Source organism: Carassius carassius, chromosome 9 (assembly GCF_963082965.1).
Source record: "Carassius carassius chromosome 9, fCarCar2.1, whole genome shotgun sequence".
NCBI lineage: Eukaryota > Metazoa > Chordata > Actinopteri > Cypriniformes > Cyprinidae > Carassius > Carassius carassius.
This window is the reverse complement of record NC_081763.1, coordinates 27,405,295-27,418,755: the sequence shown is the minus strand read 5'-3', so window position 1 is coordinate 27,418,755 and position 13,461 is coordinate 27,405,295. Positions and strand designations below refer to the sequence as shown.

The following is a 13,461-nucleotide window of genomic DNA, read 5'->3' as shown; positions in this document are numbered from 1 at the left end:
AGTGCAATGTCTTGCCTCATAAACGTCAAATGTACGTAAGTGCATCACTGTGAACCTGATTTGAGTAAAAAGATTAATACACCTTGACCTTTTACCAATTTTATTCCTTTCTTTAATATTTGACTTGTCAATTGAAAATGGTACTTTAATATCCCATGGCACGTTCAATAGCTGTGTAGTTTGATGTTAGACAGGTTGAGGAATAAGCCCTCCCTACAGCCTTCATTCCTGCCCATTTGTGGCTGTCTTGTCTTTTCTTCATTTCTCTCTGAATGTGTCCGACCTGGCAAGCTTCCTTCTCTCTTTGTTCCACAGTTCCGATGGCAAATTGATTTCGACAGTGTGAACAGACAGACTATCAGACAGATCCGGATAGTACAGGGGCCACGCCCCTACTTCCCTTAGCCCCTCCCCCTCTTAAGCTCTGCCTCCACACACTCCTCCTCCAATGGAAGGGGCCAGTCTCATCCCTCCTTTCTGTCCTCTCTTCCTCCCTGCGTCTTGCTGGGGTGATAGTGGCAGTCGGGTGTGGTGGGTCGGGGGGGATCTCTAAGAAGAACAACCGGAACGCAGTCCAACTGCTCGTCTTGCTGCTTTACGGACTCTGATTCGCCTGTAGTGACGCCGCTATGACATTGCCGTGGACTCCAAAGAGACTGCTTACCACTTCCCATCTTTCATGCATGAGCACAAGTTTTGCTATGTGGTTGTTTTTCAGAATGACATCCTCATGTAAAAGCAAATTTGGTCTTTTGGAGCAGCTCTTCTCATTCCGAAGCTCTTGCTGAGTGTTTTTTATAAGCAGATGTGATGGGAGCCTCATGGCTAATGAGGAATGTGTTTTTTGTTTTTTTTTTTCTGTGTGGTTTAGTTGTGCAGAGTGTTTTTGAAGAGCATTTGAGTTTTGTGAATCCTTCATGTATTACCTGGTGCTCCTCTGGTCCAGAGGCTGTGTCGCTTGGTGCCGCAACAAGCTTAGATTTTCCTCCGATTCACCCATGAAATTGGAATGATTGGAAGGAAAATCGAAATTTGCCCTCATTAAACAAGTGCCAAATGAGAGTGGACCTATGAAACTACAGTGAAGGTCGCATGAGCTTCAAAATCCTTGTGTGGGACTGTGCTGTTCGTCCAGACCAGCACGTGTCCGCTCACCCTACATGCATGAAAGAAAAGTGCTCTGAGCAGAAACCTGTCCGCCACAAAAACAAAACAAAAAAAATCCCATTTTCCTGCCTAAGACAACTTAAAAGGTTAGTTTACCCAAAAATGAAAATTAACCTAGAAATTACTCATCCTGAAGTCATCCTAGGTGTATTTGACTTTCTTCTTTCAGACAAATCTAGTTGGTGTTATTTAAAAATTGTCTTTGATCTTTCAAGCTGTTTGATGCCACTCAGCGGGTGCTGTACTGCATCGGTTCATGAGAAGTTTAATAAAACGCGAATTGATGCATTTTTGTGAGAAAAATACCTATATTCCAAGATATTCACTTTAATCTAGCTTGCGCTCACAGTTGTAAACAAAGCAGTTCCAGGGGAATGACATATGAGGTCAGCTTTGTACATGCACTGCTCAGAAGTGACGCACGCAGAAACTAGGGATTTAATGATTACCGGTTTGACGATAAATCATGATAAAATTTCCCACGGGTTAGTATTACAGTTTCATCTTTTAATTTTCATTAAAACCGTATTTGATTACTGTGATTTGAACAACTTGCGATAAATAAATACTGTCCAGCATAAAGCACAGTTTTCAGTAACTGTCTCGCGTGCGCACAGCATGCAGAGTAGTTTTGTTTTGAGTGAAAACGGCAGAAAAGCTGGAAAGTTTTAAAAGAGTGCTAAGGAAATTATACAAATGAATATGAATTAATTATATGAATGTACATCTGAAGGTTCTCACTGTCTTCAGAAACAATTCGATGGCATTTTGTTTTCACCTTTGCTCCATGTAATACCTAAAGGAAGTGTTCGTAATTGAAATGCTGTTTTGTCCACGGAGATTATGGGAAACCGCTGTAATTCATCTTTTCCATAAGCAACGCCTGCTGTCAGAGAGTGGATTTCCAGAGACCTATATTTACATTCAGTTTGTGTGCAGCTTCTGTCTGGCCAAAAACGGACTGAATTTGTATGCCCTGCTGTTAATTTTGACCGGTTGATGCAAAACAAGCTTATGTGGATTCTACACATTTAAACAATTCAGATATACATTTACATTTAGCTAACGCTTTTATCCAAAGCGACTTACAATTGCAGATAAGGTATCTAGAATTATTTATAGGGCAGATAAAATACATGTAATCATTTATTAAGCAATTATTATTTTGACATCTTTATTTAAAGGCGGAAATGTGTGGTTTATCTTTTTATTAAACTTTTTCAAAGCTTTATTTGATCATTTACATTAAATATCTCACCATGCTATTAAACTGTTGTCAGTCAAGTTATCATTTAAAATCCAGACATCATTGGTAATGTTATTGTTTAAGTGATTATGCAAACAAAAAGTCATTTTATTTGGTGATATTTAAATATAAAACTTCAAGTGATTTATGTGTCGGTACATCTCCAGCACATTTTAACAAAACCGTGATAAACTGATAACCGTGATAATTTTAACTTTGCTTTCTTTGCTCCTGTTAACAAACGTTGGTTTTTACAAGACTCACCGGCGAATGCACAACGATGACCTCAAAAACACATTGATTCGCTACAGGAGGCCTTTGTTCACCCCCTTGAGGCGTGTGAGACTGCTTTTTTTTTTTTAATGGATGTGCTTTTTATTAAACTTCTCTTGGACTGATGCAGTGCAACACACGCTGAGTGGCATCAAACAGTTTGAAAGATCAAAGACCTTTTTTAACTCTATACACCTAGGATGACTTAAAGTTGAGTAATTAATGGGCTAATTTTCATTTTTGTGTGAACTAACCCTTTAAAGTATGGTATCAGAAAAGTATGGAAATTAATATTTTGACTGTATGATTCACAAATGTGACCTAATTCACATAATTAGATTTTCAAATGTTCATTTGAACACAAGCGTGTTCACAAATTGAGACCCATGAACTGATGGATAACCTTGAATTAGTATGTGAATGTTTTCAGACTTTTCTTAGAGGTTTTGATCCAAAAATTAAAAAAAAAATAACTTTTTGGTAAAATAGTGATTAAAATGTCAATATAAATTTTTTTATCTTATTTATTTATTTATTTTTGTATTCTTGTTTATTTGTATTTATGTAATTTCTTTCATCAAGTACATCCTCTTCAGCCAATCAAGTGAGAGTTAGAGATCAATGCACTGGACAACACTGAAATGTTGAAATGAAATGCAATGTGAAAGGGTCTTCATAGGGACAGTTCTCTCAAAAATTAAATGACTGTCATCATTTACTCACCCTCAGGTTGTTCCAAAACCAAAGACTTTGGTTCATCTTTGAAACAGAATAAGATATTTTTAATGAATCCTGAGAGGTTTCTGTCCCTCCAAGTAACCAAAAGAACCAAAGTTTTATAGCAAAGTTTTAAATGACGGAATTTTCATTTTTGAGTGAACTACCTCTTTAAATTATGCCTTTGTGAATATATAAATTTTATTTTGTGAATATCAGGTTACACATTTGTGTCATTTTGTGAATATATTAATTTTAGCCTAGTATGAACCCATACTTAAATGCCACCAGCCCACGTCATTAAAACATTCCCGTTGTAGTATGTTTCCATGCAGTTTTAGGATGTTGACTGACAGATCCTCTGGAGCTGTGGTGTAGTCCTTGCTGTGTTGATGTTCTTTAGTTTCTTTTTCCTTTGTTTTTTTTTTCCTTTTCTTTGAAAATAGACTAACTAGGAAAAATGCACAAGAAATCAGTGTAACAATCACAATATGCATGCTGAGGAGGAACATAGTGAACATTGACCTTGAATGTATGGTGACTTTTTACGAAAGGAATAAATAAATATCTATATATTAATAAAACATTTGTTCAAACGAGCTTCTGATGATTTTTAATTTGTCATCTTGAATTTACAATTATTGAGCTTCAATGGGTGCTGCACATCTACAGTCAACTCAACAGAAAAGATCTATTGTGATATTCATTTATATTTTATGATGCTATTTATTGATACATTTGATAAAATCTATAAATTAACCAAATAAATATTGCATGAACAATTTGGGGTCATTAATGGCTAATCTTACACACTGAAGTACTTATTCAGTTTTTTGGGGTTTCTCACTTGCATCCACATACCGACAAGGCAAGCTCAATTGAGTCATCCACAATTAAAATGTCATCTTTTAAGACGGACTATTAGCCAATGTTTCACAAACCTGAAGAGCACACAGTTCTAATCTAGCATAATGTTTGTGTATTTTGTGCATCATGACGTCGTGTCTGTTTGAATACGTGAACTGTCCATGTTTGTGTCTGTGCTTGCTTTGCCTCTTCTTCTTCTGAGATCTGATCTATTTGAGATGTATAAGACATGTCAGTTTTATAAGCATGCATTTTATATAAAGAACTGTGAAGGATCTGAAATTTAAATGTGCTCTTCAAGAGTTCAATGTTTTCCATACACATCTCTGTACTAATTGGAACTTCTAACCAAACTGCTATTGGCAGACCTTTCATTTTGCACTATATTTTGAACCCATGTCATTTCTAGAAGTGCGTTATTGACTCATCTACGAGCATAAAATTGTGACGTCATCCATGAGCAGTCCAAAAAAAAGCGCCATGTCACAGAGCAAGTAACCTACAGTACGGCCATCGTGCGCAACACTAACAGTCATGTGAATGCGGTGGAAATGTAGCCATGCATAACCTGGGTCTGAGCTGAGCTCTCAGGTACAAACCCCTGGACTCTCTTTACTTTCCAGTTTGGGTCCTGAAATGTCCCGGTTCTGAGTGTTGCAGGACCTCCGTAAGTCACCTGCCTCACCATTGCTGCTCACCCAAACCAATCATGCCCTTTCTTTTATTCTTTGGTTTTGGTTTGTTTTTGACTCTCATTCGCTGTTCGGCTTTAACGGGCAGTAGGGCTTCACAACTGTTTCGTCTCATACCGCCACCTGCCTCTCTGGTTGGTTTTTGTGTGTGAGCTGTAGTGCGTACCAGCCAGAGAGGTCATATGTTGCCAGGAAATGGTGTTGGCGTTGGAGGTAACCCCGAATCTAACTCTTGCATGCATCTATCAATGCTGACAGAAGTAACTTGTGTCTTGTTCCATTTGCATGCTTGCTCCAAACACCCTTCATATACTCTTCTCCAGATACCTGTTCATAAGTATATGTCAAATGAATCACCGTATGCCTTTCAGCAGTACCTTTCTTCTGTATCCCAAATCAAAGTGCAGTAGACTTTAAGCTGTTTTTGTGTCGTAGAGTTCAGTGGGTCACTAGCGCAGGCCGTATTGTTTGGCATACTGACCGTTTGTTTTCCACCCCCCTCTCCATCTAGTGACCGTTCCCTGGAGGTCTACCTCAGGCCAAGCATCATGGACGGCCGATCCGCGCCTCTCTACTACTAGAGGGGCCATGCAGTGGCCTGTGCACTTTGTCGCCCTCTTCTGTTCTGTATGTGTCATTGCAACAGCATGTGGAGTCAGAGCCCACAGGGCACGGAGGATAGATCTTATTGTGTCCTGAAAGGATTAGAATAATGATCTTAACTCTGTAGCTACATAATTAACTGTATTTGTATACACCAATTCATGTATTTCAAAGTTAACAGCTTTTCTTAATGGTTTTCTTCATGTTAACAAATCGGGCACAAACGAAATGATAATGACTGTGTTTTTGTTTTTTTGGAGGGAAAGTGTATGCTTGATTGTGTAAATATGAGATCTTTTACTTGAATGAATGTGAAATTGTAAAAAAATAATAATAATAATAAAAGTGAGTAATTTGGTAGATATTATTTCTATAAATGCAGTTCTATAGCGAAGCACTTCTTTTTCTGTTAGTTATAAATGTTTTGTGGTACATGCCTCTATCAGTCATTTCAGAAAGCTGATGAAACCTCTTCACAGGGGTCCTGATGCTGTGGTCACTACATATTAAACCCACCACAGTGCTTTGCTAAAGTTCTAGTGATGCCTCTGTGAATTCTCTCTTTGCAGAGATCTGTACAGTATTGTAGATGCAATATATAGTGCAATTTCTCATGCAAGCAGCTGTGCCTTTTCCTGCTGTTTTGTGCTCACTGCGGTTCTGAATATCTGTAACTCCACTGGTGTAATGCTTTTATGTGATATTTTGTTGTTCCATTTGATTTTTGTACTTTTATTTGCTTTTACTGTACTTTTTTTTTTTTTGTTCTTAGAAATTTCAATGACTGTTATAGATATATATATAAGGGGGTTTATTTGTCTTCACGTGCTGCTTTTGCTTTTCCACATACTGAGCAATATCGCTTATTGAGCATCAAATATAGACTTGTTGAATAATAGTGAAAATAATTAAATTGCAAGTTCTGTAAATTTTTATTTTTTGGTTCGTTTCTGTTTGAGGGACTGAAAAGCACTAGAGCAGTATATGAATAATAGTAATATGAATTGCATGTTTTATATTAGGGCATCTACTGTGGATCATGCAAGGAAGGCTGATAGTTTCATTCTTTGATGGAACGATTTTGTGTCTGATCAGCTTTAAAACCAGTTTTATTTTTGTTTTGGCCTTTCGGGTTTATTCTTATTTATGGAGAACGGCAAATGTATGTGGACATTCTCATCTTTTCTGAAATAAAAAAGCAAATGTAAACTGCCACACTATCAGATTATATAGAGATTTTTTTATGTTTTAACTTTCATTTAACCTCAAACTGTTCTTTGGATCATCTCAAATCATGCTGGAGAACATAAGGTTTCTGACAAACTTGTGTAGTTTGAATGCTGTTGTCATTAAAGCAAAAGAAGGAAACATTAGACAATCGGATGTTCATATTAATTTTCCATTAAACTTTTGCCTCATAACATTTTCTAATATAAATCTTTTCATGTATTCGATTAAAAAAAAAAAGCAAAACAAGCATTTTGACTAGTGGTCTCAGATTAAGCGCATGCATATAGGCACAGGCACAAGGACAAACTATAGTTTAGTTTATTTTTAGAATAATACAGAAGGCATGAGGACATACGGTTTGACAGCTATGAGGCAGTAACAACAGTCTTCTCCCTTCAAAGCTACATTCAGTTCACTTTCATTTGACCTTTCTTTGGCAACCACAACCAGCCGATTGAAGCACTGATGTTCTGAATGAGAAAAAGTATCTACTGCTGCAAGGTTTAGCACAGTATAAAACTCTTGAAAGGCATACAGCGAGAAAGTGATTGTACAAGTGCAGTGATTGTGACTTACAGTATTGACACAAATGTGTATGGGCTCCAGTGATTCAAGGCAGAGTATGACAGGTACAGCTGTACGTTACATTTAAACAGATCATCGTGTAAAACAGTTCATAACTTGCCTCGGTGTAACACCTCAGATCATATAGGGGCCAAAGACAAAATATATTGAGAGAGACTTGTAGAAACACAAGGCCCACATTCCATCTGGACCATCTGAACTGTTTTGTAGTACATTTTTTCAAACATCTATTTGTTATTGGATTTAACAAAAATAACACTTCTGAGACAAGGCATCATCACCGATGAAGGATCAGATCTGCAGGAGCTGCCATTATTGTTTGTAACACATTTTGTTCACAGGCGAGATTTTGTTCACTCTTCCTTCTTTAACTTGGTTATGTGTCTTTGAGTGCCACAAGTGTAAAGTATACAGCTGTGACTCTGATAACCCGCTGGTTTTTTTTCCTGAAATCAGTTCCTGTAAGCTCTCGGATTCAAAGCAAAACTTATTCGTGCCCGAGACTGACTGCTGTGATGGACTTCCTAAAGTTCTGATCCTTACAAGCACCAGTAAACTTATCACCACCAGTACCAGCATTTTCATGCCCCTATCATATGTCATACTGGATGATAAATTAAATTCAAGTTTTGGAACACAAAGAATTGAATGTCTGAGCTACAGCTCCAAATATGGCAAAAGCACCATACATGTATCATAAATGTAGCTTATTTAATTCCTCAAGTCATACAATAGCTTTACGTGAAAAACAGACAAATCGCTTTTATAATCGTTTGATTATTTTAACTATAACAGTGAAACCTTGCTCTCATGAAAACATTACGAAGCATTACGACAACTGATCTCTGTGCCATAGCAAAATTTGGATGTATCTTTTTAAATAACTCAAATTCTTCTATTTCTCACATTAGGTTGCTGACCTCAGATCACTCAGAATGTAGCACAAACTTTTTTTAAAGTGTTTAAGTGCCTGATATTTCTGAATTTCTAAGTTTGAATTGCTGCGTAACAGGAATGACCCATTTGTGAGCCATCATAAATATGCATGCTACCATACTAGTTGAAGGTAAATGGCTGGTTTATTATCTGGTCTGCAATACTTTCATTGCTTCTCAGCACAAACAAGTACTGTAATATATCACGGTCATCTGTAAAATATTTGGGAGATTTAAATAGAAGACGTATTAATGAGTTAATGATTAAAATGCTTTTTTAATAATTTTGATGAAGTACTTGATATTAGCCAGGGTAAGACATGTATAAGATATCTTGAGTCAGTAACGAAAGTGCAGGTAGTATGAATGTTCTTCGCATTAAAAAAAAAAGCAAAACAATGTTGAAGACTTTTAAGTGTGATGGTTTATATTGTTAATATAATCTAATTTTGTACCATGTCCTTAACACCCCTGAGCTAAAGTCAAATATAGAAAATATCACTTTTATCACTCAATGTAAATCATTTTTGTCACCCTCAGTAATAAATGTGGAGCTTTTTTTATGAGGGCAGAACATCTTGTAATTATTTTATGCAGCTCATTTGGTCAACCAGAAAAATGTAAAGCACTATGACAGATCTTTCAGACTCTAAGACAGATATTGACAATAAGGGGCATGACAAGCAAATGAGGTGAGCAACCTTGTATCTATATTGTTTTCTACAAGTTATGTGTAAAAAAGGATGATTTCAGCATGACACTGAATTGTGGAAATAAGTTATAAACTTCATACCTCATGTTCTAATACGTAGATAATATGTTGTGTTATATAGATCTCTTTTTCTGTACTTATAACTTTGTCTTCAAAAATCTGTCACTCAACAACCATCTGTCTAGGAACACAAGGGAGGGGCAGGCTAATCCGTTACAGTATGAGGCACTGTTTCCAAACAGCATATCAGGTTGACAGGACCCTTTTGTCCAGCACGTTTAAAAGAACAAAAATATAGTGATTCAGGGGAGCCCAGGATCTGATGAGACCAAATGATATAGTTTCTGAAAACCTCTTTAATTACATGGGTTAATGACCCCTTCACTCCTGGGCTTCATTCTCACTTTTACCTGTGTGACAAAAAGAGACAGCTAGTTAACTTTCAATGTCAACCCTGCATACAGCAACAAACTCAAATCTAAAAGCATTAGATCTAGCACCTAAAGTTTCTAAGCTGTATCAACCATGTCTTTATGTTAGCAGGACTGACCTCCAATGGAGTCCATGTCAGAGTCAGACACATGCGTAATGGAGAATCGAGAGACACTAAATCGGGAAAGCAGAGGTGCTGGTATTTCATCTGGAGATTTGATAGGAGAGTTGGGTGGTGTAGCGATCTCTTCAAAGCCAGGTTCTGATGTTGAAGGGCTTTGCATTAATGGAAAATCATCTTTCCACTGAAATGCCCCGCCTATTTAGTGTGAGAGGCTTGTGAAATGTCACTAAACAAGAGGTACTACCCATGAAAAAAAATATTATATATCTATAAAGGAATTGTTTTTGAACACTCACTTTCTTCTGAGACATTCGTTCCTGGTGAATCCTCAGGGGCAATATCCCTATCCTGGGACCGTGGCAGCGCGACCTCTGAAGCCTTCCAATTGGCTTCTGCCTCCACAGGAAAACTGTAGTCCCCAAGCTCACCCGTGGGGCTCTCCTGAGTCGATACACAGCAAGACACAGGCTGTGAGTGACACTGGCACTGCACAGAACAATGTATTTTTCTGAAATGAAATGAACATAAAATGCTACTTAATGCACTACCTCAATACTACAAGAGATAATTCTACAAACCTGATCGAATAGAAACACAGTAACATCATCAAAGAATGACACCGCTTTTTTCTTGCTCTCCAGCTCATCGCAGAAGGACTGTGTAAATATGGAGGGCATTTTGAGGAGGCTGCGTAGATGCCGTGCACTGCTGCGATCGCTCACAACGACAGGCACCACAGGGAACTCTTCATCACTCTCATCACTCTGCTCCTGTATGTTGTAGCTACGAAGTTCTTCATCAGACTCATCACTATCCTCTGAATCTTCCTCATCCACCTCCTCTCCGTTTCCCTGTGGAGCAAGAATATCTAGATCTTCTGGCAAGGCTGGAAGAATATTCTCCAATGATACATCACGCTTTGGTTTTGAAAGTGCTGAACCTATGCCATCTTCTTCCACTGATTCATCCTTTTCCTCGATGTATCCAATCCGTTGCTCCAGATTGTCCAGTTTGTTACAGGCTTCTTGCTCCTCTGCTTGGATTACCTCCACACTTAAATCTACTATGGTAGAGTCTGAGCCTAGTGACTCTGCTGAGGAAAAATCTCTGGTAACTGCATTAGCGTGCTCCACCACACCCGAGGCCTCCTGTGTTGAGGAAGAACCTTCAGACTCTGTGGAAGAGTAGCATTCAGAGTTTGGTTCCTCTCCAGAGTGATCAGATTCCAGCCCAATACCATCATCTGGAGTTGACTCCTTGGTCAAGCAACCCCCCATCTCTGGAGGAAAGGGTGAAAGCATAGAAATTACTGGAACCAATGCAGGTGATAAACACTTATTTTGGCTTGTCTTTTTAAGACACAATTGTTTAACATTAAGGGCTGCATTGTTGTCCTTTGGCACAGATATGTCATGTCCCTTCTCACTCTCCATGTTTTGTCCCTCTCTCCCAAATTTCTTTTCTGAGCCATCCTTTTCTGCTTTGATTTCAAAGACATCATCCTCATCTTGGCAGCTGAAGAACATGTGGACTCCTTCACTAGGGCTCTTGTCATTCTCCATGTCATAGTCAGAAAAATAAGCAGAGTCTCTGTACTGATTCCTCTCACCAAGGCTGTTCAGCGGTCGATGACTGCTGGATGGATGCAGGAGCATTACATTGACATCTTCATCTAGGTCCATCTGGAGCAACATGTCACACTCGTCTGATTCTACACTAGTGCTAAGGGCTGGATTCCCTTCAAGGTCTTTCAGGATAAACTCTGGGGATTCATTATTCTCTGTTTCATAGCCACTGTCTAAGGATTTCGCCTGAATGGGTATGTGATAACTATCAGGGCTGAAGGCCTCACATGGACTGCTGCTAGAAGCTAGATTAATTGTGTCCACGCAGTGTCTGGACCCAGTGTCTCTCTGCAGTGTTCTGTGAGTTAGGTCAACATTGCCCACCTCTGCATAGTCCGAGGGATAATCTGCTAGTACTCCAGAGGGGATGTCCATACAGACGTCACTGCAGTCATTAATTTCCACTAAATTGATGCTGGAGTTGTCGGGGACCATCCTGCTGTCTGTCAAATGGATACACTCTGAGACAATCCTAGACAGATCCTTAGGGCATGACACCATTTTTACACACACTCCAGCAGAATCATCTGTCCCAAGTTTCAGTTTTTGTGCAGGGGACATCCTTGTCTCAAGTAACATATTTTCTTTAGTCACTACCAGCTCCGATGGAAGAGTTGATGGATTCATTCTGCCGCAACCTCCTACACAGAAGTCTGATGTATTGTTTTTGATATGTTTTTGAGCAATGTTCTTCTGCCATGTATGAATATGCTGACTTTCTGTGACAGAATGACATTTGGAAGATGATTCAACATCCTGAGTACTGTCAGGACTTAAAAGTAGGTACTCACCACCCTCTGAGTCAGCGTGGGGGTTACTATAAGTGGGTGTACTATCTGTGGCTTCTGTGTATGATTGGTCTTTGACTGAATTGATGGAATTATATGTACAACTGTTTCTTGTTTCCAATGCTCTTGATTTCAAATTCCCGACATGAGAAGAGGGTGTCGGGTGACGTAAATCAAGGTATGCATCTCGAAAACCCACAGCTTGTGTACGATCGCTTAAACTGTTGTTGTTTGCTGAGTGGTTGGAGTTCCAATTAGTTAACATGTTCTGAGAAAACAGATCATCATCATCATCTTCTGGATCAGAACTCTCCCTCCCCAAAAGAAAGCCATCACCGGCATCAATATCAATACTCATGTAGTGGGGTCTGGGCACATTCTTTTGTAAGGGGCCCATAATGTCATAATAGGCCTCACTGGCCATACTTCTTTCTGCAGTTCTCTGCTTAGACTCAAGGTATGGGTCACAGTGTGCCAAGCTGGGACTACTAAGAGAGACTGAAACTCCAAGTGGGCTTTCCTTTACCACCTCCAGTCTATGGCAGAGGCCTTCTGACCCTCTTCTCTGCTCATCAAAGTTTGAACCATGTAAATTGTGCCTGTCATTGGAAGAAAAATAAACTTCTGACTGGTCTATCTCTACCGAGCTTGGAAGTCTTCTTTGGAGTGGCTCCATGGTTAGGATACTATCTGAATCATAACCATAATCATTACTGATGGGTTCTTTAGCTGCTGACCAGTAGGTGTTTGGCTGAGACTCAATGGGACTCCTCCTGCCTGTGGAGGACAAATTACTGTTACTGGCTTCAAGTCTTGGACTGTAATCAAGATTGTTGTCTTCTAAGCTGATGTTGCACTCAACTGGCTCCTCAATGCGGATATAGTACTCGCTACTTACTGAGGGGCTGTGTGCACTTAGCACTGGAACCACACCTGGATGGTCTGACTCATAATAGGATGGAGAAACCCCAAGAGGGAGGCTCTCACCCTTGCAGCTACCTGTGGAATTGCTTATAGGGTAATACACATCCTGGTAATGGGGATTATTCTTTCCCAATGGTCCACTCGCTGAAGAGGAGCAGTAGGGCTGCTCAGCTCGTGCTTGCTCCCATTTATACTCAAAGTTGAGACCCTGGCTGGTCTCAGTTACTGTCAATATATCATCCCCATTCTCAGACTGGAAGCTGTCTGCCATAGAGAAGTGTTCAAGTAGAGGAAATGAGGAAGAAGTAGAAGAGGCTACTTCAGTTGCAGGTGTTCTGTGGGAGCTGCTGGAGCCCATACTTGGCCTGAGAGAGTTCCAGCACTTCTCAAAGTCTTCCTCAGACTCAGTTGCACCCTTAGCACACAGGTAGCCTAGCAGTATATGGACTTCCTCCACAACAGGCCTCTGCTCAGGCTGCAGCCAACAGAACTGCATTACCTCATACCTGCTCACACACACAACAGAAAAGCCAATATTTTA

At 39.3% G+C, this 13,461-nt stretch overlaps 2 protein-coding genes across 5 annotated transcripts in view; one reads left to right on the top strand and one right to left on the bottom strand.

Annotated features, from left to right (window-relative positions):
• Positions 1 to 6,500, top strand: part of LOC132149476 (brain-specific angiogenesis inhibitor 1-associated protein 2-like) — a 90,467-nt gene extending 83,967 nt beyond the window's left edge. For 2 of the 4 annotated variants that reach the window (XM_059558743.1, XM_059558746.1), the window contains one exon: positions 5,474 to 6,500. In XM_059558743.1, coding sequence (XP_059414726.1) covers positions 5,474 to 5,543 — 70 coding nt within the window. In that variant the 3' untranslated portion in view covers positions 5,544 to 6,500. Of the gene's footprint in view, positions 1 to 315; positions 1,077 to 4,893 lie in introns of those variants that run through there. The other 2 variants (XM_059558745.1, XM_059558744.1) reach the window with 2 other exon arrangements.
• A 1,709-nt stretch (positions 6,501 to 8,209) lies between these two features.
• LOC132149475 (serine/threonine-protein kinase LMTK2-like) overlaps positions 8,210 to 13,461 on the bottom strand; it is a 40,167-nt gene continuing 34,915 nt past the window's right edge. Inside the window, exons 11-14 of the mRNA XM_059558742.1 lie at positions 10,162 to 13,426; positions 9,880 to 10,024; positions 9,578 to 9,778; positions 8,210 to 9,437 (exon numbers count right to left, since the gene is read on the bottom strand). Coding sequence (XP_059414725.1) covers positions 9,409 to 9,437; positions 9,578 to 9,778; positions 9,880 to 10,024; positions 10,162 to 13,426 — 3,640 coding nt within the window. The 3' untranslated portion in view covers positions 8,210 to 9,408. The remainder of the gene's footprint in view (positions 9,438 to 9,577; positions 9,779 to 9,879; positions 10,025 to 10,161; positions 13,427 to 13,461) is intronic.